Source organism: Aquila chrysaetos, chromosome 25, assembly GCF_900496995.4.
Source record: "Aquila chrysaetos chrysaetos chromosome 25, bAquChr1.4, whole genome shotgun sequence".
In the NCBI taxonomy this organism is placed as follows: domain Eukaryota; kingdom Metazoa; phylum Chordata; class Aves; order Accipitriformes; family Accipitridae; genus Aquila; species Aquila chrysaetos.
Genome location: NC_044028.1, coordinates 18,014,142 through 18,038,457, shown reverse-complemented (window position 1 = coordinate 18,038,457; position 24,316 = coordinate 18,014,142). Strand labels below are relative to the sequence as shown.

Genomic DNA, 24,316 nt, shown 5'->3' with positions numbered 1-24,316 from the left:
GCGCGCCGCCCGCCGCCCCGCCCCGCGGAGGGCAGCGCCGGAGGCGCGTCACGTGGCCCCGCCCCCTCGGACGCGCGGGAAATGGCGTCCGTCCTCCGTCTCCGTCCCCGTCCCCTCCGCGGCCGCTGGGGCGGGCGGGCGGGCGGACGGACGGACGGCGGTGCCCCCGCTCCCGGACCGCGGGGCGATCGCGGTAGAGGCGGAAAGGAGCCCTCGGGTCGCGGGGAGTTTATGTAGAACGGGGGTCCCGGCGGGCGGGGGTGGGCCGGGAGCGGCGGGGCGGCCCCTTCCCGGAGGGGGTGCTCAGGGGGCCCGGGTTGCCGAAGCCGAGCCGCTGCTGGGCGGCGCGGATCTCCCGCAGCAACGCGTCGTTCCTCAGGCCCAGCTGGAGGAAAAAGGAGGGGGGAGGGGGTGTCAGGCAAGTCCAAGGGCGCCCACACACCCCTGGGGGCTGCACCCCACCGATCCCCCCCCCCGGGGCTCCCCGGGAAACAGAAAGGGCCATTCCGCACTCTGCCGGTATCGGCCGTGAGCCGGGACACCATGCGGAGGGGAGCAGCGGAGGGCAAGAGCTCCTAAAGGGCAGCTTTTCCAGTGCCACGTCTTCTGATGTCAGATCTGCTACCCCACGTCGTCAAACTAAACTTGCAGGTTGAAAGGGAACGCTCCGGGCCGGCTTCCTTCCCGCTCACCGGCAGCCCACGCGCTGCCTGCCCTGCCTGCCCCACAGCAGTGCAGAGACACAAACCTTGACGGTGTATTTGTAGCACTGCTCTGCCTCCAGCTGCCGTCCTCCCTGGAGAAAGGACACACGAGCAACCGGTGAGGAAATCATCCCGCAGGTTCTCAGCGAAATAATGTATCATAAGAAAGCTCAGCACGAAGGATGTGCCCCAGGGGAATATGCGCATCAGGCAATGACAGGCAGCGAGGAAGGGCGCTGCTTTTGCCATCTGAGCACAGCCCCCAAACTATTTTTACCACCGAGATCTACACCATGTTCTTCAGGCTCGCAAACAGATGCCAATAAAGCAAACCCCCCTGCTCTATCAGGCTGGCAGCAGGAGTTGCTGGCTGGGCACTCACTTGCAGGCAGATGAGGGCAAGATATCCCCACACTTCAGCGTTGGTGTTACTTAGGGCATTTGCTTCAGAGAGAGCATCCTCGGCTTCCACCATCTCTTCCAGCTTGAGAGAGAGGAGGAGAGGTGTGGACAAAAGGCAAATAGCAGGCAGAAAGGTCTTCAGAACCAAACGGGCATCTGCTCTAACAGCCAAAGAAATCAGCGCAACAAAAGTGTCTAGCAGGGTTTCCCTGATAGGGATGCAGGGACAGGATTTAGGGCAGAGACAACCAGTTATCCTCAGTGCCAGCACCCAGCTCTCTGGTCTGGAGGGCAGCCTCTCACCGCTGCCTCCTGACCCCTATGGGAGCACACACTTTATTTACAAATCAGTCCCCAGCTGTAAGGAAAGCAGCACAAATGCCTTCACCTCCGCCTCTGGGAACCGAGTGGTCCAGCTCAACGAGGAAACATGACTCCGGTCCTGATCCCTATTCCCGCTGCACAGTGGCTCCCGGGAGGCAGGAGGGCTGGCTGGTGCCCGGTGGGCTGCAGCCAGCTCCCAGGCCACCATTCACCTCCCCGGCTCGAGTCCGCAGCCTGCCAGGAGGTGTATGTTTGGCCAAGGGGGAAACAGGAGTTCAAGTTCCTTCCCTGTCTGCATCCCTCAGCCAAACTCCCTTGGAGGAACCTCGTGAGGTGTACCTCTGGGAGATACCGCGCTGCTGGTGGCTGGGTGTCCTTGGCAGCCCTTCAGAGATGCTGGATTCCTTTGGGCAGGGAAAGCACCGAGATTCCTCTCTGCTGACATTCTGCTCAATTCCTTCGTGGTGACATGCAGGTCATGTGCAGGCAGGCACTCGGAGCAAAGCCCGGACCGAGATTACGTGCTTGCCATGACAGCCTGGGGAAGGAGGTGCTGGCAGGCCCTGGCAGTGGGATGAGGGGGGGAAGGATTGCTGCTCCCAGAGCAGCTGCTGAGGGTGACCGGCCTCTGACATCTCCCGTACGAGCAGCCCAGGGTGGCACGCTGGGACTGTGACAGCACATGGCACATGATAGCCTTCAGGAGCATTGCTTTCACAGGCAGCCAAGCTTTACTTTATTAAAGGGGATCATGCAAAAGCAAGTCCTGCATCCCATGCCACAGAGCCAATTAAAGCACAGATGACTTGAAGGTAATTGCACTTACCCTGTAGCAGGCGATTCCCACCCCCAGCCAGGTGAGACAGGATGCAGAGTTCTTGCAGGCGAGCAGGTAGGTCTGCTTTGCCCGGCCATACTGCCAGGAGAGAGACGATCATGTTTCTCTCTGCATCAAACGCATCGCTCCACAGATGGTCCCCCCCTCCTCAGGAATTTGCCAAACACTCCATCTCCAGTAGGGCTCAGACACCCACCATGCCCACCACTGCTGCAGGGGCTGAGAGCCTGCCCACTGCCCCCGACACGGTGGCTCTGTGCTGGCAGGTACTAATGCAGTGATGTAAAAGTCACCCTCATTGCTAGAGTGATGAGAAATGGCTCAGCAGCACCCTGAGACATTGCAACTGGGACTTGGGACTGACACAAAGGAACAGGGCAGATCCATGCTCCGAGGAGTTGAGCACTCCAGAAGGGTTTGCTGTGTTGTGAGGTCTTGGCTATAGCTAGAGAAAATCACGTCTTGTACCTGGGGTCTAGAATCTCCTGCTATTTGCTTTGTGGCAAATTCCCTTCCACCACTCCTGCTGGCTCCTCACCTCTTTCTCTTCCAGGTAGATGGAGCCCAGGCGCAGATAGACGAAGTGCATATCTGCAGCATCCTCCACAAAACTGATGGTTCGCTCGTAGCACTCCTTTGCCTCACCAAAGTCCCTCTTCAGGTAGCAAAGGTGCCCTTTCTGAGCCCAGACATTTGGATTCTGTGCACACAAAACCAGGAGTGAGACATGGCTGGGAGATGGGAGGGAGAGAGACCTGGGAGAGAGGCAGGGACCCCTGTAGTCAGCAGAAAGGAAGAGCTGGCCAGTGTTTGATTATAGCAGGGCAGATTTTATGTACAGAATTAAAATCAAGTCAAGGGCTGCCTGCATAACACCAGCAATGGGAGGCCCCTCCAGCCTTTCGCTGCATGGTGTCCTGGCTCATGCAAGGCTCCCCAGGTGAGTATGCAAACAGCATTTTGAGATGTCAGCTTCACTGCCCTCTCTGCCTTCCATTCAACCTGACTCTCCAAAGCCGCCTTCCCTCTCTGCTGAATAGCAAGCTTGTTTCTCATGAAACCGAGCCTGACTCACCAACAGAGGGAAAGAGGATCAGGATATACACGTTCAGAGGGAAAAGAAAGGCAGACGCTGCAGAGAGTCCTCACTCACAAATGCTGCCTGTCTGTGCAGGAGATGACAGAAGGCAAGTAATAAGTGGGGTAATGAGGAGGGCAGTGCTGCAGCCACAGCCTGATGTGGTTCATCAGCTATGACTGTCCTCGCGTTAGAATTGCTCAAGTGGAAACAAAGCATGGGCTCTAGGTTCACACACAGCAACAACACAGGCAGGGTCTGCTGTGGCGTTTGTCCTGCTTGAAGGCACCATGCTACACCCCAGGAACACACACAGAATTACCATGTAGTCAATCCTAATGGCCTCGCAGAGACATTCTTCGCATTTGGAGAGATCTTCCTTCAGCAAGTAAGTCTGGGCCAGCGCCAGGTAGTATGCACAGGAGGGACCTCCCTGAAGGCTCAGCAGCTCATGGGCAAGCGCCCTGTGAACAAACTGTGGAGGAACGGCACACCAGCGCAGTTAGGAGAGCAGGCAAACCATGGGCAGCGCCAGAAGGACAAGGCAGGAGGACTGACTCGCACCTATTTGACTTCCATGAACAGAAAACAGACAGAAGATTTTTTTTTTTCCCCTCCTTTGAATGTTTACCTCCATTACTTCTAGTTCTGTTTTGCTTTAAGCAACTCTTTCTGCCATGTAAAATTAAGGCAGGCAGCATAATGTGGCAGTCAGAGAGATTCCTCAGAGACGACTGTGTGGGACAGGGACATTTCACAGGTAACACAAAAATTACTCTGACATACACAAGTGTCTGAAACAAGAAAGGAGTACTGGTGCCGTGGAAGCATCACAATAATGCATCTCATCTCCGAACATACAGAGAAGAGCACATCTGCACCATTTCTGACTTGGCTGTTCCCTCCACAGCAGGCAGTACTGAGCTGAGGCACCCCGAGAACCTCGCCTGCCTGAGATGACTGTGTCCCCAACCAGCATTTTGGTCTGAATACTCTGCCTGGCCACAGTTTTGTATTTCTGGGCAGTGGTGGTTTTGCTCCCTCTTGCGCTCGGCATCTGGGGTAGCCACAGCTTGTTCTTTGAGCCCAAGAAGGGGGCTTGCTGAAGCTTGCCACCAGCTCTCTGGTAATAACCCAGGGAAGGAGACCAAACCTCCCTTCCCACACCTCCACTCCACATTGAGCTGACCTGGACGGCATTGACTTTCATCAGGAATTCCACTGCCTTCATGAAGATTGTGCAGGGAGGTTGGCTAAGTCCTGAAACAGGGGATGGTGCTGCAAGAAAATGTGTCTCCATCAGTCCCAAAGTGAGCTTTTTATTCCTGAAGCAAGAGCAGGGACTGAGACCCTGGCAGGGACAGAGGAATCCCAGCAACACGGTGTAAAACCCAGGAGGTGGCAGGGGAGGCTGAAGTAGAGATTAACTCAACATTTCTTTCTGAAGGGCTTAAGTTTTGTAAGAGATGTAAAAAGAAATGATGCTCTTGACCCACAAATTTTCCAGTCCAAACTCAGAGGAAGAAAAGGTAGGAATTTATGATTGACGCTTGTCAGCGTTAACTACAGTGAGGCCCCTGCCTCCCAAAATCAACCCAGCAGGGCCTGAAGCACCCAGCACTGCCATCTCTGCCACCCATTGGAGAGTGGAGCTGTAGAGGAGGCAGATCACACAACACATGACCAGAGGAGATCCGTAGGGACAGTTTAAGAGCTGGCATCTCAGGAGAGAGACATCCGAGCAGCCGGACGAAGGCTGCTGGGTGCAGTGACACATAGGGAGAGAGCTGCATTCACCCGCCTGCTGTCCATCCTGAGATGTGCTGCTCTGAGAATCGGGATGAACCTGCTTTGCCTGGAGATTCCCCAGCTAGGGAGAGAGAACAAGCCTTGATGCCTTGCCTTGGCATCAGGGTGGCCACGGCTCAGTGCTCCCAAGTTACTCCCCTCCCCACTGATCACAGGAGGCCATCTCCCAGCACTGGGCTCTCCCTTACACACCAGGCCTCCATCCCCTAACCTTTCAGGGCTGCCTCCAGTGCAGTAACCTCTTCCTCGGGTGCCACACAGACCAGGGCAGGCTCCACCACCTCTGACAGTTTGTCAGCTGAGCCATCTGGAACCCTCTCTGGAATGAAAACCCCAAGAACCATTAGGTGCAAACAAAGAGTTTGCCATAAACTGTCCAGTTCGGAGCATGATTCCACAGAAATGGGGAAGAGAGAAAATATAAAATATCTATCAGATTTTCAGAACTGGCAAGAAATTTCTTTGCAGGAGGCAATACCTGGGTCTGCTGTTTTGAGTACAAGATTACCATGTGAAGCTAGAAACAGGTATAAATGAGGCAATATCCCTTCCCTTATAATCAGAAGGAGCAAAAAAAGGCTCCTGACACGAGGCCTGACTGCCTGAGGCACTTTGCATGGAGTGGTGATAACGTTAAAAATAAAGCCAGCCAACATTTCCCACAGCTTGGCCAAATATTTGGGAGTCAGGACAGAAAGTCTTGGCTCAGGGTGAGGCTGGTATCAGTGAGGCTCCAAAGGAAGCCTTCAGTTCAGGGTCACCACCGAGCAGCTGTTTTGCCCTTTGAATTGGTGAGGCAGTGCTTTCCAAGCTGTGTTGGGAAGTCACAGCAACAGCTTTTATGAAAGCTAAACCTGGATGACCCTAATGTGTGACTGTCACAGGGGCAGCTCTGCCCTCCCAAAGCCTCAAAAAGCATGCTCGCTTCCTCCAGCCACCCTGGCCACTGCCCACACATCGGCATATCAGCGGCACTGGCCTGGGGCAGAAAAATAAATGCAAAGACTGGTCCATCGCTAGGCTGCGGGTAAGACGAGGCATCGGCTGTGCTGCTTTCAGAAAGCTTCATCATTTAAAGCAGCACACTTGCTGCTGTTGTGTCTCACTGGTGTAGTTTGTGGTCAGTCTATTCTAGCTCACAGTCCACATGTCCTTCCTTTACCCTTTGTATTTCTCCTCTTAGAAATACTCAGAAATTTCTCCTCTCCTTCCACTGTTCACCATCTCCCACACTGCTCCGTGCCCCCTCCTTGCTGGTGCTAGGGCACCTCCTGGTTTTGCCTGTGTTACCTGGCAAGCGCTCTCCTGGGCCTGGGCTGGGAGACCTCACACATCCAGCAGAAATGTGCTTTTTCCCTTCTTCTCCCTCAGCAGCCTCAGGGATGCTCCTCTCCTTGGCGAGCTGTGCTTGCAGTAGCTTCTTAGCCTCACGGAAGGCCATTTCTGCCTGAATATTATTATTCTGCAGCTCATAAAACAAACCTATGGGAGACAGAAAGAGCAGCATAAGCAGACATCCGACCCTTAGCAAAGTCCTTCCCTTAGCCCTCAGATTAGAGCAGGGAGAAGAGGATCAGGGGCAGAAGCAATGCTTGTCAGGAACTCCTTGAGCACACAGGCTGGCTTGCTTTTGTACCTGAAAGCGTCCAGGCTACAATGCTGGATGGCTCCAAGCAGCAGGCGTCCTCAAAGAAAATCTCTGCCTCTTCATAGTGCTCCAGCATGACAGCCACAATCCCGCACAGCAGCAAGCTGGGGACAGTGTTGGACAAGTTAGCCTTGCAGGCCCCAGGCAGCGGTGTGGGGGACACCCCCTACCCTCCCACCCACCCAGCAGGAGCACACAGCACCTTTGGGTGTGATGGGGGTCCAGAGAAAGAGCCTGCTGGAAGCACTCCTGGGCTTTGGTTGTTTCCTCGAGCAGGAGGCAGAAACGCCCCATAGTCCAGCCAGTGCTGGATGTTGCGCTGGTCCTGAGCTACCCTCTAGACAAAAGAGATCATCGCTGGAGTGAGGACTGCTGCAATCATGCTCAGCACATACAACAGACTGGGAAGACAACTCTGGAATAACCACAGTTTTCTTCTGGCCACCCCAGCCCAGTTTAGCAACAATCAAGCCCTTGTCTAACCTTGTTAAGGTTTCCCTTAACTGGGATCGTGCTGGGCTTCCTCTAAGCCTCCGTCACCTAACACACGTCCTCCAGCTTCAGCTGACCTCCTCCTAGCCTCCTGTTAGAGGGCCCAGTGTCCCCAGTGCTGACCCAGCACGCCTTTTGGACCAGCTCATCCCATTTCCCCTGGCCTTGAGGCTGAAGTCCTCAGTGACCTGGCCAGGCTCTGTCTCACATCCTCCAGAGAGCAGCATCTCCCTAGAAAATCCCTCATACATTCAGCCTGAGTATCCTGGTCACGTTCATCTCCTTCCTCCCTACACAACAGTCAGGGCTGGCTGAGCTGTCAGCAAGACAGGCCCCATGCCGCCGCGATGGCGTGCTGGCTGCCAGCCCAGACACACGGGAGACGGGCAGGAAAGAACAGGGGCTCTTTTACCTGCTGGTGGTAGAGAGATGCCAGCTTGTAGTCCTTGTTGACTTCAGCTTCGCGAGCAAAGAGCCAGAGTTGCTCTTCAGTCGTGCGGGACGGAGGGGCAGGAGAAGCAGCTTCCTCAGACAGTAGCTGGTAGGGAGTGAGACAGAGTGTTAGCCCTGGGGAGGGTAAGAACGGTTCACACGATCCCAGTACAGCAGCAGTCCCCAGTCCAGCACTGGGCCAAGTACAGCCTGGTATGGCTGGGGCTGTGTGGGTTGGAAAGGCAAGCTGTTCCACTCCTGTTTGTGGTGGGACACATTCCTGTCATCCCAGATACCTCTGCCAAACAGGGACAGGGCAATATCCATTATTTGCAGTTGTGACAAGTAAAAGCATCCCCTAGATCAAGACCACGTCAAACTTCTTTGGTGTCACTTACTGGGGACCCCAGCTCATTCTGGAAGGTCTGTGCTCTGCCCGGGTGACGGGCAGATGGCACAGACCCAGTCACCTTCACACCACGAACCAGTTACAGCAGCTTTTACTAGTGGCATCTCGCACATATCCCACCATCAGGATTTTGTAGCAGCAGGATACAGATGCGCTGGACTCTGCCTCTGAGTGTGGCTTGGGGCCCACATGTGATAACTGCAGCAAATGAAAGCATAAGCCTCCTTCTGTCTTGAAGGCAAAAGTCCCCCTGCCTTCACTAGGTGCTGTGTCTAGCCCTGGATCCACAGTGAAGTCATGTCCCAAGTCACCGAGGTTTCTCCCTACCTGGTTCAGGGCAATGTGCATCTCGTCCATGAGGTACACGTACAGCTCACTGAGAAATGACTGGAACTGCTCTTGGGTCTCAAATGCCGTGGTCTTCAGGTATTTCTCCCTCACAATCTTCACTACAGCATACTGTGGAGACATGCGACTGTTGGACAAGGCAGGTCCCCCCTGCACCCCCCACCAGCTCCGTAATCACACAGAGCCAGAACACACTGATTTTGCCTGAAGCTCCAACTTGGTTGTGAGGAAGAAATCCAGCCCAGCACTGATAAAAGTAAAAAAAGTAAGCAGGGGTGAATTCCTTTCCCACCTCCCAGCTCTGGCTCTCCCTGACACTGGTGCCCCTTTAGGGTCAACATGTGGGAAGGCTCATCCCCTCGGCACAGAGAGGGGGTCTCCGGGCAGAGCATGGCCAAGGCCAACCAGCTGAGAGAGGGGAACCCCCTTTTTCTGCCAGGGTGGACTGTGAGTGTGCAAGAGCGGTTGGCTGTGCCCTCCTCAGGCTATAAGCATGGGGCAAATGGATGTGACCAGCTTTGGAGTTTCTCCCCAATTGACAGGAAAAGTTCTCCTGGTGTGTAATGAAAGCAGCTTGGTGTCTGGTCCATTAAGAGGGAAAACCTGTCCCCCCACATGCCCGCTGTGACAGCCCTGGGTTGCAGGAAGGGATTCTGGAGTAACATGATCCTAAGTTACCACCATGGAGCAGCAGTTCCTCACTGAGAAATTGCCAAGACAAAACAAGTAGGGAAATGAAAAGCACAAATGGTCTCTTTACCTTTAGCTGTTCCTTAAAAGCAAAATATTTCCCAGAGCTATTGAGCTCAAAGTTGAGCTGACGCTTCTGTTCCTCCAGGGTTTGGTGGTCTATTGCTCCCTGGTCAGGCAGCTGCTTCCCAAAGAGCTCATGGTATTCACTTAGGATGGCAACGGCAATGCTCGTGACATGGTTGTGATAATCTTCTACGGCCTAGGAAATAAATAAATAAATACTGAAACTTCACAAGTCACTTATGCCATCAACCTTGAAACGTATTTTATTTGCCAGAGCCCACACCTCCCATAAACTCCACCTGACTCAAGTCTCAATTAGTCTGTCAGGCATCCTTTCCTGACCACACCCAAGGGCTACAAAAATATTGACAAGTAAATACAAAAGAGTTCCTTCATAATTAGATATTGCTCCTGCTATATTTTTCAATCAGAACCCAAAATTTCAGTCATCATTGTCTTTTCTACAGCAGTATAATTGGCTGTGACTAAAATATAACTCATTTGCTGGGACCCTTTAAACCCATGGGCCAGCCCTCTTCAGCAGAGTCTGTAATCTCCATAATCTCAGTGGCAGAAGCTTCCATGCACTGTGATAATCAAAATGTATCACTTTGTGCACTCCAGACAGTCCAGCACAAATCAATTCTGCAGCAACACTGGGGTCAGTTATTGAAGTGCTGCTTCTTCCCCACTGTTGCTTTGAATTTACCATTAGCCAGGGGCCATCTGAGGACATTCTTCTTTGACGGCTGCTCTGTACCCACAGAAGACGAGCCAGCACTCTCAGACCATTTTATGAGGACGTCACACACACAAAAGTCCTCAAAAATTCTGGGTGACCTGAGAGTGGTCAGGGCTGATTCTGTCCACGTTTGTCTGGGTCTGATGAGGCACATGGGCTAGTCTGAGACAAGAAACTGTTGGGACTGCCCAGAGTAAACATAAGGTTCTGTCAACCTCCTTCCCCAGCGCTCCATTTCCCTCCAAACACCCCCACACTGCTGCCTTCCCCGCCTTTGCTACATCTCTCCCCTTCGTACGGGCTGCGAACATGAGTGACGCTGCCCAGGAATGATTTCCCAAGGCATACTACTGCGAAGATAACACATCCAGAAGTTTTCTTTTCTGTGTATTTCTGCTTCAAACCTCATCTACGTGTTGCTGCGTGGCTGAGATTGAGAATGAAATTCTCGTGTGAGAGGGATGAGGGCAGGGTGAGGTGGCAGAGTGGTGGAAGGCCGCAGGCTGTTGCACGTACCTTCTTGGCTCCTGCAGTCCGGGGAGGCAATGGAGGGCGAGGAGGAATCATCTGCTTGACCCTGTCAACAAGAGGACAGAAGAGATCACCCAGATACACTGCCAGCAACGTTGGCTTGTCTTGGGTGCAGGCAGCCTGTAACGCGAGGGCTCCAGCCTGTCATCGTATCCCTGAGACACCTCACAGGGACCCGGCAGGGAAAAATGAAGTTGCAGACCAAGGATGAACTGTAAAGACCAGGCACCTACATTCAATGCTTGTAGCTCATCATAATAGGGTTAACATATGATATTGCTAGCAATCAAAAACACTCTCCTAGAGAAGCAGATCTCCTTTAACTCACAGCCTCCTGGGTCTGCCAGAAGAGCTGTAAGAAAGGAACAAACCTGAGGAAAGCTCTGAAGAATTTTATCACTGTAAACCCCAGGCCACGTGATCCATCAGTTCCCAACATCGCACAGTGCAGCTGTGGCACCTCATCTCTCGGCCATGCATTGACCGCTAGACACCATACCAACCCTGTTTGTACCACTACTAGGGTTACAATGACCTTTCAAATATGGATCAAAAGCCCTTAGGATTACCGTAATTTTTTCTAAGATTTTATTAAAATCCTTGGTGTCAAAACAGCCTTAATTCATTGAGATTTTTATCAAGATTTCCTGCTTGCTGGTACCAAAACACCTTCAGTCCTTAGAACACAATCCGGCCCACCAAGCAAATGTGTCACATCCCTGTGATGGCTCCTACCCAATTAGCAAATTGCTTATTCCCCACCACATGTAAACCACTCCTGTAGCTGTTCTGCCAGCTTACAGAGCCCCTGACCAGCTACCTTCTCCAGGTCCCAAGCCCTGGCTGCTTCTCCCACACAAAGCCCTCTTGCACTCTCTGCTGTGTGGTCTAGTGTCATTGGCTCTGAGTGGTCCCCTTGCTCTGCAGAGACCCGTCACTGCTGCTTGGGAAGCCAAAAAACCTGAACAAGTGGGCAGCACAGCTCCCACGCTCACAGTCCTACCCTCACCCAGCCTCAGAACAGCACCCGTCACTGACGTGTTACCTCCGCCAGTGGTACAGATGAAAACCAAACTGCTTCACTTTCAGATGAGAAAAAGAAAACCATCAAGAACCTGGGGAAAGTGAGCGAGCGAAGGGGGCCAAGCAGAGGCTGACAGAGGATTTTGGATGGAACCCAAGAAAGAGAGCTATGGTTTGCTACTAAAATACGTATTTAAACATCCTTCCAGAAAAAGAACCTCACTGTTGATCTCATCTGCCAGGACACGTGTCATCAGCTGGAGCTCCCCAAAACAGAGCCTTTCTCATGACTCAGGAGGGCTGATTTTTCAGGTCTGATATCTGCAGGTATGCATGGCAGGTGAACAAGGAGGATTTACACCGAATTCACGCAAGTTGCAGTCGAGTAGAAATGGTATAAAAAGGGCCAGGAGAAGGTCCATTCTAAAGGGGAGTTCACCTTCCTCAACCTGTTCTTCCTAGAATACAGCAGGCAGCACAGAAGATAACACACATACTTTCCCTTCAAAGAATGGCTGCTGCTTATATTTCTGTTTGAGAGAGACATACCACCTGCACTTGTTATACTTTATTCGTTTGCTGCATTTTCTCTTTTTTATTCAATAAATTATACATGCTAGGCCTTTCTTAGACTGTGACACAGCAGGGCTACCACTGGACAAGAAGAAACTGCCTCAAGTCAAACAGACAGTGGAAGACTCGAAGCAGCAGAGATGAGAGAGCAGCTCTACAGTGGAAAGATGTGAAAACTAATGTAAGAGCTGAGGAATAGGTAGAAGATAGTGAGAAAACTTCCGAAAAGGAAAAAAGTGACAGAATGCTATGGTGAAGTTACAGCAGTGCTACCCAGGGCAGTCCACACTGGTGGCCAGTCCTGACCAAGCAACTGAACATCACATGCAAGAGGCAAGCCCAGGGGGATTAATGGGAAACAAAGCCTGGACGGGAACGCAGACACTGTTGTGCTGCTCCAGTGTCTCTCTTTTTGAGAGGAATGGCAGGGAGATGCCAGCTCGGATGAATGCAAGTGTTTTCCCAACACACCAGATGCTAGCTCTTAAGCAGTCTGGCCAAATCCTCCTCCTGATTCCAGTGGGCTTCGGCTCAGGCCCTCAGCTGGTCCTTACAGAGCACTCCAAAGGGGTGGCTCGCTGTACAGCCCTGTTTCTATCCTGCAGAAATGAGCCGTCAGCTCCAGAATTACAGCACGTCTTTACGCACCGTCTGGTGAGCTCCTCTTGCAATCGCTTTGGTACCAAGGCCTTGTCCAGCTTTATATCCATCACCAGGAATGTTCCTGCTTCAATGTATTGCTGTGAAGATAAACATTGCTCTCTCAGTGTTGTGCTGTCTAGAGCCCTTACTGGCATGATGAAAGACTGAGCATATAGCTATAGATCATCAGCAAATCCGCTTCAAACTGCAGATACAGCTTGTTTATAACCTGCCCTCAGAATGATTTACAGCAGCAAAATTCAGCTCAAGAAACCAGTCTAGGAAAAAGGAGAAAGCCCAGATAATCAATCTGCTTGCAGAATGAATATGCATTCTGGACGTTTTAAGGAAGAAGCCAAGTATGAAGGAACCCTTTTAAATAAATGCCTGATTATTCACAGAGACCTTCTAGCTCAACGCTAGACTGCCCTCCAGCTGGACGTCACTGGAAGAACTCCAGGACAGCACCTACGTAAAACATCCCTTGTCCAAATCACTCTTGAAGAATTTAATTGCGTGAAAGGTGTGAGACAGTGGCGCAGTGATGGTCTAGCAGTCTTTCCTTCTCTTTGGAGATACATAATTACCTGTCCATCAAGGCTGAGATATGTGACATTTTCAGCTTCTACAGTGGCATCTGACAACTGGATTTTGGGTGCGTTGGACATCTATTGAAGAAAAAGGAAAGACGTCTCTTGTTTCAGATTCAATAAACCTCACACCTTCGCAAGTTCAGGATGTGAGTTGTACATTTTTTCAGGCAGCTTGTACTAAAATGTCAAGATAATTAGTATCTCTCAGTTGGCTGAGGCAACACAGCATCAGTCCCCGGTTTCTGCATGCCCCAACTACCTCTGATGTAGAAATGGAGCAACCGTGTTGCAATATGCCTCTCTAGACCTTACCCTTCTGTTGGAATCCTTATCTTTGGTGATTTTCTCTTTGTCTTCCTTCCGCGTCTTGCTGGGAACAGCTCTGGAAAGGGGAGTACTGATTCCTGGGGTCCATGACCCTTCCTTAGTCAGACTGAGCTGCGTCCTGAGATCCCGGAAAACACTGTGCTGACATTTGGTCTGAAAAAAAGAGGTAACAGAGGGAATGAAGGGACAAACTAGGCTTCCCCACCCGTTTGCCTTAACTTCCCACATCGCAAAACACATTGTCAGGGTCCTAAATGCATTAAGAAGCTATGCAAGCTCATCCTCCCCTCCTAGGAGTTTAGCTGCCAGTGCTCAAGGCCAGCTGTGGTACTGTATAGCTGTGAAGTCTCAGGTTAGACTATGAAAAGAGCTGCCTGAGAAAGCCTCAGTAGGGTCTCCCTGTCTCCTCTCAAGAGCTGCATTTTTACTGAGGGACTGGCCCTTGATTCTTGCCTGAGCTATGTGGTAGATATGCTGGAACCCAGCCCCGTGCTGATCCTGACCTGCTGGCCTGAATTCCTGGCTTGATCCTGGACCTGCCTCCCGGCTATGGACTTGCCCGGTGATGTGGACCATTAGGTGAATCTGGCTACCCTCACCAGGTCTGCTCTGCAATTTCTTGGGTGCCCCCTCCTGTCCTGCAATGACTTGCAGCTCCTGGCTCACCTTCTGGTGTGGAGCAGCTTCTCTGGCACACATCAGTGAATTGCAAGGAACAGGTTTTTCACATTGTCTGTTTAGACACCATTTGACCACCTAGACAGGTGGTTCCCTCCCAGCCATCACTGTTATACAAGTTGGACTAGCAAGAACTGAAGGGATCCTGGGGAGAGGATGGAGCAGCTCTACTGAGACTGTCTAGACCAAGGCCAAGGAGCAGCCCAAAGCATCTACAAAATCAGAGAATGAGAACAACAGAGAGAGCATGTGTCACTTCACTTGCAACAGATAAATGCTACAGGACAAGAAGTACCATGCAGCCAAGAGGCCGTTAATCATGGTGACGAAGCAGAGACCAGCAAACAGCTGTGTGCCTAGCCCTGCTTTGCAACAGCCAGCAGGAGCATGGAGGCAAGGAGAAGGGCTGTAATTCACCTGGCTCCTGCGGCCTGGACAGCAGCACTATGGGGGCCGTGGGCAGAAAAACCAGGCTGTGCATCTGCCCTCCTGAAACAAGCTCAGGTCTGTTCTGGGAGTACTGTGGGAAAATGGAGATGTAACTGTCACTCTTAGTAACAGAGGGGGGAGAAACTCAAAGACAAATAAACCTCCATGAGCTACAGCTGAAAGAGCTCCAGTGACAGCTTTTTTGGTTGTTGCCTGGGGTAACGCTATCCTTTTAGAGCTACTGTTTGCTCTTCCCAGCAATGCAGTTCATTTGCCCATGTTCCAGACTGGGGAGAGAGGAGCGTTCTCACAGCTCTCCCTGCTCAGCTGCTGGCAGAGAAGGGAGTGGAGTGAGATTCAGAGCCTCTCTCAGCCCCCAAACCTGCTCCCGCATGCTCAAAAATCCCCTGCCTTTGAGAAGACTGCATCTAAAAGCTTGTCTCATTATTTTTCTCCATCACCAGAAGGGCGCTGAAGTTTCAGAGCCAGCCTCCGAGTACTACACTGCCCATGCTGCCTGCTCCCAAACACCACACTGCCCATGCTGCCTGCTCCCAAATACCACGCTGCCCATGCTGCCTGCTCCCAACCCCGCTCTGTGCAAACACAGCTGCAGAACTGGAGCGGAGCCTGGCTGTCTGGTCTGCTCTCACCTTCTCGAATACCTCGCTGTCTTGGTAAGTAAAGACACGAAAAGCGCCTCGGATCTGCTTCACACCAGGACACAGCAAAGGCACCATGTTGACATATGCCACGCCATGGAAGAAAATCTGCTTGTCCTCATCTCCCTGGAAACACAGACCAAGGGACTGAGATACTGAACGGACTGTTATTCTCTTTAAGGAAACAAGGTCACCGATCCCATTAAGAAGAGGCCACACAGAAAACTGATGCACTTGATGAGCCAGGGGCTCTCTGTCACTGGCACACAGCCAAGACAACCTGGACGAATACACTGGAGTCATTCGATACGTAGAATATCAATTTTATCCCAATCCCTGCAGGGCAGCTTTTCTCTCTAATGCCCACATTGTGCCATTCCTCAGGATGGTCTTTTTGAGATACAGTTGCAAAATTATCAACTGTGTGGTTAGAAATCCAAGTGACCCTATCAGAGCTGTGCATCTCGGGTTTGACAGAAATCAGGTAGCTAAGGAGGTCTGAGAGTCTGGGCTAGCAGCAGACTGGTGAGAGTAAGGGATAAGGATCTCCATCAGAGCTGCAAAATCCTGGCACCAGTGAGTGCTGAAAGGAATTTATACCAACTTATATGACTTTGCCCTGGAACAGATTAGGAGCTCTTACACGACCAGCTGCCAGGAACAGAACCATTAGCTATGGAGCTGTTTCTTTGTTAAACCACCCCAGTTTATGTGCAAAAGCATAACTTATTTACACTCTGAGAAAGAAGGCATGAATTTCTTCAAGATGTTCCAAAACCCCACTAGCCGAAGATAAGCTCAGTGAATTACCTTAATTCTCAAAAAACACCCTCTCCCTCACCCCTTTCCACCAAGCTACCACAGACTGTCAGCGAGAGCTCTGTATGCCAGAAGGAAAAAATATTTTCCTTTGTCTATTTAACAGCTCTATAAGACTGATTAATCCCTTTACAAAGCTTCTAGCTCTCTGACTCGCTTTGGCTGGTTCAAGGCTGGGTTCGGTATTACAAAGGCATTGAAAGGAAAATGCTCGATAACGCAATGCTGCTCCACAAGCCAGAACAACATATCCCTCCCCACTTTTACCTTGTCGGCTTTGCTAGTTTTCCCTTTGCTGGATGAGGCCACAGACATCCCACAGACCTCCACGGGCCAGTACCGGCACTCCGCAATGCGCTTCTGCAGGCTGAACAAAAAGGAGAGCACTGAGAAGATGCAGAAACCAAGCTGGAGAGCCACACCGCCCTCCTTTCTGCTCCAGCAGCCCCAAAACATCCCCCCTTGGGTTTGCTCTGATCCACTCCCGTGAGACACAGCAAGCACCCTCAGGCCACTGGAACACGTGTGCTTTGGGGCAGGCTTGGTACATTTTCTCCATCTTCCTCTGTGTGCATTTATGGCACAACCAGCTATAAAACAATTGTGAGAGCAACACACTAGGTTTTCTCTCTTTCCTGGTTACTTCAGAAATGAAATGAATAAGAAGGAACATTATTAACTTTGGTATAAATCCTGAATTGCACAGAGCGAGTGGACCCTGAGCTCCCATTCAATGTGCCTGGTAACTCTGAAAACAGCAGGCAGGCTGATGAAAGTGTGTGTGTGTGGGAAATTTCAAAATCAAACCAGATAGAAGGGAGTATTTCCACACACAGAGCAATTTGGCTGTGAAACTCACAGCCATGACGCAGCTGAGGCCAAGAACGTAGCAGGATTTGAAGAGAAATGGGATACTCATCCAGATCTTGAGCATATCTGGAGGCATTAAAGGTAATGTTTATCCAATAAAAAAGCAAATGAAGAGTGCCCACATGGAGTGAAAGGATTTTAATGTATTGGGAATTCAGCAAAACTTAATTAGCAGCTCAGAGGAGAGCTGTGTGGGCCACTCCACTCCATGTCTGCTCACCATAACTCTGCTGCCCCTTCCTTCAAACTGTGGAGGCAACAGCCACCAGCTCCAGTTGCTGGCAGCATGAGCGAGCATTTATGGCCTGGAGACAGCAGCTACAGCCAATTCACCTTCTCCCACCACAGCAGAACTAAGCTGCTGCCAGCAATTAAAGGCAGTTAGCTGCTCCCTTGCTTATGTGAACACCTTTGGCCAACAGCCAGCCATAGGAGCCAGGGAGGTGAGGCAGAGCCACAGTTTGACCACGTAAGAGGTCTGAGAGCACCTGCATGTTGCTGCTCCCTGCCTTAGGTCACTCAGCTGAGTGCATTCTGGGGTGGTTTCTTCCCACTACTCTGTGCTGGAAGGGAGGTTCTCAGGTCCCTTACATGACTACTGCAGCAGGATCCAGGTAACAACGCCTTTCCATGTCCCATACAATTCTCTTCGTGCTTTCTGCTTGGATCCTAAATTCCCTGTCCTGTGAGAAATAGCGCATGGTCAGAGCCAGGACAGCAATCTCCACAGCCTGCATCATGCCCAAATCATCCCCCAAAATGTTCCCTGGAAGAGAATGGGAGTCAGACAGAGGTGTCCAACTCACCATACCCAGGCCATCCCAGCAGAGTAAGTTAGCAGCCCTCCCTGCAGACACCAGAGCCCATTAGTATTGAGCCTGGCTCACAAGGAGATAATACAACTCCCAGCCCAGCAGCTCAGGAGTGGGTAGCTTTCTGGGGTCGGGACCTGCCACATGCACCCTAGGGAACTCTCCTGCGGTGAGTTAGCACCCCCACTGTCCCAGGGGAACCATCTCTGTGTCTGGACACTGCGCAGAGGACTGACCACCCGCCTTCCTCCTGTAACAAGTCTCTGCAAGTCTTTCTCAGTCCCTTCAGTGAGACCTGCTGGTTCTCTTCCGGCCATGACACTGTCAGTCCTTCCTCACCTCTCTTTTGTTGAGCTCTCCATCCTCATCCTCATAGGGACCACCAACAATGAAGGAGTTGGGTATGCTCAGAGCGCCAGGGGCCATGATGTTAGCAAGGGGCCATTTTTTGGGCCGGGGTAATGGCTCTTTTTCACCAGCAAGCTTCAGGATGCCATTCTTGAAGAGCAAGGGGAATTCCTTCTGGACAGACATGGGAATGAAAGGACTTGCATTTCCAACATGAGCAGGAGCAAGTGCCAGCTTCTCCGAGCTGGGTCTAACAAAGCAAAGCATCAGTGCAGGGGCCTGGCTTGGAAAACGCACTTCACCACAAGCATACAAAGAATGGAGAAAAAATAAATAGCCATGTGCAAAAACCCCTGCCAGTTTCAATCCAGACCTTCATTTGTGTTAAAGAAATATGTCATGCCACAGAGACCCTGAGCACTCGCAACAAAGGCTGCTGTTACACAAGCACAGGAGCTGTACACCCCACAGGCCTGGACATTTGTTCCACGGTGCATAGTGCGGGAGAACAATCCATTTTGTAGCAGCCAAAACCCATCTCACCATGCCTGGACCAATCCTCACCTCCCCAGCTGCTGGTACTTGCAAGCAAGCCATGTAGTTTTGCAGGGGTCCAGTGGCAGCAAACGCTTCAGGGACAGAATAAGCTGCCTCCAGCGTGACACTCAGGAGGTTACCATTTGAAAGCTGCGCTGCAGAAAGCAGGGGCTCTTTGGTGCACACTGTCACCTCAAGGCCACCCTGTGAGAAAAGGATAAAATAGAGCCAGTAACTAGACAATTCTAACTCTCCTGCACTTGAGGGAGAAGCAAGCAGAAACGCTAGGCCAGAATGTATAATGTTATCTTATTCCTCACCTCAGACGTAAAAGAAAACAGACCAGCATAGGAAAGGAATTTCATGATCAATTTGTCTGAATTGTGATACTTGTTTGTTTAAATCAAAGCCTGCTCGGGGCATGGCATATGCCCCAAGGGTCTCATAAAACAAGCCAGGGAGAAAGAGTCAGGGTCTCATAAAACGAGCCATGGAGAAAGTACATCGGGGATGGAAAATAATTCTTTTCCTCTGGTGATTCAGAGCATGCCAAGCTAGGGCCACACTTTGACTCTGCCCTATCTCCATGCTCTGTGTGCAGCCTTTAATTACCTGTCCCAACCCTGGATGGATGGTGTGCAATGAAAAACAAGCTGGTCAGCATTTATTAAATCTCCTCCCTAATGAGTGCCCCCCTGCCTTGCTTACTATGTAACACCTCTTAAACACAGAAAAGTTAATGCAATATCCGCCCCTCCAATTCACTCCCAGTGCTAACTGCAGGCAGACTCAGGAGCAAAATGAGACACATTTTCCCAGTCTCATACTTCATTCCCTGCTTTATTCACTGGGTACTTCTCAACCGGCTGAATTAATAAGGACCTTGCAGGAAAGGCAGTCAAAGCTTCTACAATAATGGCCTCGGACATTTTATGCACAGAAAGGAAGACTAATAAAGTTGGGCAGGTAATCCTGCCTTTGTCTTTTTCTGGTTTTTCAGCACTATGCTTTCCATCTTGAATATTTTTTCCAGAGCAATTTGGTACCTGCACACATTAACATTTCCTAGCATGATCTCACCTATCATAGGCGACTAGGGACAGACGTCAATAGTAGGAAAGGCCTCCAAGCTTGTAACATATAGGGCCATAACATATCCGTGATGAGCTATGTGGCTGAGTCATGCTCGCCTTCCCATTAAAAAGCAGCAGAGAGCAGAATGAGCGAAGGAACAGTTCCAAATTCCACATACCTTGGCCTCTGGGTGAAGGCTCTCTAATGGAGAGGTAGGCACTGCATACAAAGGAGCCGAGACCTTAAATGAACACTGTCCTGGGAAGAAACAGGAATGAGAACAGCATAAGGTGAGACCCTCTATAGAGAAATCATGGTCTAACTCCTAACGCTGAGCTACTGATGTCACCCCCTCTTCCCCTGGACCCAGCTTTCTACAGATGCTATGAAGTGCATTTTGTCAAAAGCAGGTTAAGTTATAATGGGGGTCCATAAGCAAAGATCAAAAAGTGCCAGGGAGTAAGAAGTGGTTATGGAGGCTGTGGAAGTCAATGTTGTACCTTGCAGCAGAGGTAGAAGGTCCACCACAGCTTGGCCAAGAGGCACAGTCTTCTCCTTCTGTCTCTGCTCCCTTTGCAACACTTCTATCACTGTCACTAGAGAGATAAAAAGAGAGCTGGCAGAGTTTCTCAGACAGCTTCAGACCAGCAGTTCAGGGGCTGCAAAGGGTCTGTGTCAGCTCTGGCACATGCTCCTACTTCATCTCACAAGGCTGACAAGAGCAGCCAAGCCGAGGAGCACAGGCCAACATGAAAGGGGATTCTTCCAGCGGGCAGAGATGGAACAGAAGTGCTGAGACCCCCCCACTGCTGCTGCTGAAGTGCTATTCTTGAACAAGTGACTCCTGCGGCAGGCAGGCAGAGCGGAGCAGCTGACAGCACCCACCTCCAAGGAGAGAGATTCAGCGTCAGGTACTTACAGAGCACAGGTTTTTGCGCAATGTCATCCAAGGAGTTGGGCCCATCAGGGCTACACTCAAAGCTGGTCATGAAATTATAGTTCGCTGTCCCATCTGGCAAGACATCAGTCTTGGAGGAGTCTCCCAAGATCACTCCATTGTACTCTGCACGCACCAAAGTAACTGACACATCGCTTTTGATAGTTTTCTGTCAAACAAACAGCGCATTATGCAGTTGGCTCTGCAGCAACAGGCCCAGGATCAAAGTTGCCTCTGGCAGGCAGCTCAGTTCAGCGCCCAGGACAGGGTTCACTGGTCAGGTCTTTAGCTGTTTTACCACAGGAATGGGGAAGAGGAGCAGAGCTTGGCTGTGCTGAGACCTCACCCTTTCCTGTCTTTAGGAGGGAAATTTCCTGCTCCGCTATGCTGTGATGCCCCAGTGATTATCAAGACCAGCTGCTGGCAGGGCAGGGGAGATGGAGAGGTCCAGGCTTCACCCCAGGAAAGGCAACTAAAGACACATCTAAAGCTAATCCAAAAATACTCCAATGATATTTTTGTGCTTCCAGGAAGCTTGAGACTTTTGTCGCCTCCTAAGAAAGTAGCTCCTGAGCTACATAGCTGAGCTCACAGGACACTTGTGTATATCGTGTGGCTGCAGAATGCCCTGAAATCAAAGAAGGGCTCCAGCAAGCTATTTGGGGAGCTCTGCAATTTGTTGTTACACCACCTTCATATCACTTGCTTTAAGCAGAGATGAGGAGGTTCGAATTTTAAAATGTCTCTGCAGAGCGGCTTAAACATGGGTGACCAGGGATGGTGAGAGCACGGCACATGGCAGCGGGGATCCGCACACCCGGGCAGCCCTGGCCAAGCGGGCAGCACCAGACACCTCCACAGCAGCACAAGAAGTGCTGAGACAGTTACCGAAGAGCCTCCCTGCAGGAGAAACACGGTTTACTTTATCCAGGGAAGAGCGGCTGCCGCCCTGACCACAGGGACCGTTGCACCCAAACCCAGCTTGGCTTTAGTCCTGAGCCACAGGGATGCCTAACCTCCACAGGCCCCTCCCTCAGCTCCCTCTCTCCATGTCACGGGGGTAATTAGTTCCATATTGGCTCTTACACAAAAAGAGATTTCATTCACTTGGTTTTAATTTTCAGTCCTTCCGTCTCCTTGAGCATATATTCTATGAATGGCTAAACAGAAGAATCCAATTAACCTTTCTCTGTACCATTAATTATCCTAGACTCTTCTCTCATCCTTCTCTACATTACCTCTAATTAAGCAGATTCCACACTCTTATAGCTGGAATTTTTTTCATATTGTTGTTCTCATTATTGCACTTTTGTAACCCTCTCTCCTTTTGCCATAGCCTTTTCTAAGATGGAGCAATCAGAACCACAAAGCAACATTCCGGATGCAATCAGTCCACTGGTCTATTATTTTCAGCACTGTTTTCCCTTCTCTTACCTTCTACTTCTCGCCTAAGATGACGCTGTTTGCTGAATCTATCGGTGTGAGAGGTATTCAAATACTACAATGTAAAAACCTGAAAAAAACAGGCAGGTGCTTTTGTTTTGCTTTTTTTTGTCTGCTGCTAGAGCAGAAGCAGGGATTTACATTTTTCTGCCTGCAGCAGTAGCTGAGCTTCTCCTCCGCATTCCCTCCTAAATGCCAGTTCCTCTAGAAGACTTTAAGGACAGCTGGGTGTATCACGCAGCACGTGGAAATCACAGTAGTCATGGTTTGATTGGAACCAGCTCATAGTCTTGCGCTGTGACTGCACTGGAGCCATTGCCTTTTTAAAAAACTAGAGCCACCCTATTGGTTTCAATACAATTTAAACCACTGTAGCCAGGATGAAAATCTGACTTTTTATCTGAGGTGAGATCTTTTTTAGAAGTATTTGTCTCACTGATACATGTTTTCACTGTGTTTTGCTTTAAAAAGCTGCCATTTACATAGTTAGGCAGAGAAGGCAGAGAGATACATTTCAACACAGCATCTCTGGACTGCTGCTGAGGAGGTGCATTCCCCAATCTACCTGAATGACAAGCCTTTACTCTGTGCAAACAAGCCCTCAGCGGGGAGGAAGAAGCCACAGCGTGGCATCACTGAATTTCCAATATTCTCACCACTCCTTCCTACAGCCTTATCACCTCACACCTGGTCTCGAATGGGATCACAGCACACAGAATCGTTCTGGCCTTGTTTATTAAACCAGTAGAGACATTTTCAGAAGAAGTTTACCAGGTCCTGCGCTTTCAGTACTGTGATCTGTACTGGTGTTGCTGGTGTTGGTTGTGACTCGTTGGGAAGAGCTGCAGCAGCAGGCAAGGCAGAGGACTCCTTTCCAGCAGACAACCCTGCCGGGACCTCCATGGCTCTGCAGGAAAAAGAACAGGGAAAGAAACCTGAAACTGCTCTATTCATCTCCCAGAAACATCTGCAGGACACAGCAGCCGTGGTTGCTAGCATTATTCAGGGCTTGGCTGTCAAAACACCGTTGAAAGCACACGGCTTTGTCAGTGACGAATCTCTCACGAGGAGCAGGGGGAGGACAGGGAGAAACATAATGTGAAAATTATCCGGCTCTGTAAATTTAACCCAGCTGCAGCTCTCGGCTCCTCCGTGCGCATGGGAAGGGTTCGGTGTGACAGGCTGCTCTCAGCAGGGCTCTCCCCACCACAGGGTATGGCCCTGGGCTCTCTTTTGCTTCTTGTTTAACTTAAACGAGGGCCTGCGGGGTCGAAGGCCTGTGGCTGCCAGCCCATCCCCAAGCGGCTCCCATGCACGCCCAGGGGACCTGGCTCCATCCCTCACCACAGGTTTCTCTGCGGACCCTCCGCCCCGGCGGGCGTGAAATTCCTCCGGGGACACGGCTGGGCCGAGGACACCCCGGTTGCCTCGCGCTCCCTCAGCTCCAGCTACCCCAGCCGGGGCGTGGGGTATCGGTGCTCTGCCCTGAGGCTGGCAGCCCCCTCGGCGCTGCCTCTCCGCCGCGACCGACGGCCCCGGGGGCCCTCACGCCTCGGGGTGCGGCCTGCAGCCCCGCACCGGCCCCAGGAAGCCGCCGGGGACGCGGGGCGGCGGCGGCGGGGCGCGAACCCGCCACCTACCTGCCTGAGGGGAGGGCCCGCGTCGCGTAACCATGGCGACGCGGCTGCTCCCGCGAGGCCTCGAAGCCTCGCGAGACCCCAGCCCCTGGGGGGGGCGTGTCCGTGAAGCCCCTGCCGCCGCCATGATGGGTGTGGGCAGCCCTTACCTGTGGGGCTCCCCGTGGGGCCGGGGTCCCCCCGACCCCACCCGTAGCGGCTGGGTAGGGGGGGTGCTGCAGGGGCACCGTGCCCTCCCTGCGGCCTGGCGTGCCCCTGGGGAGCCCAGCTGGTGCCCCAGCCCCACTCCTGGCAGAGGCCGCAGTGCCCACCCAGCCGCTCGCTCACGCCCCACTGAGGGCCCTGAGGGAGAGGGGGGGGGGTCCCCACAGGCCGGGATGGGGTAGGGGCCTCACGGCG

At 51.6% G+C, this 24,316-nt stretch overlaps 1 protein-coding gene across 1 annotated transcript; it reads right to left on the bottom strand.

Annotated features, from left to right (window-relative positions):
- Positions 1-46: 46 nt before the first annotated feature.
- On the bottom strand, positions 47-23,951 carry CFAP70 (cilia and flagella associated protein 70). Its single transcript, XM_030001797.2, is given in 29 exon segments — positions 47-385; positions 749-796; positions 1,087-1,188; positions 2,257-2,346; positions 2,807-2,968; positions 3,669-3,821; positions 4,536-4,624; positions 5,367-5,474; positions 6,446-6,637; positions 6,792-6,907; positions 7,006-7,088; positions 7,090-7,140; positions 7,708-7,833; positions 8,464-8,595; positions 9,245-9,436; positions 10,499-10,559; positions 12,758-12,849; positions 13,339-13,419; positions 13,657-13,824; positions 15,432-15,566; positions 16,527-16,626; positions 17,721-17,812; positions 18,281-18,463; positions 18,854-19,030; positions 20,079-20,158; positions 20,401-20,496; positions 20,820-21,006; positions 23,052-23,187; positions 23,921-23,951. Coding segments are annotated over 28 exon segments (3,384 nt in total). The 5' UTR covers positions 23,184-23,187; positions 23,921-23,951; the 3' UTR covers positions 47-229.
- Between the last annotated feature and the right edge of the window lie 365 nt (positions 23,952-24,316).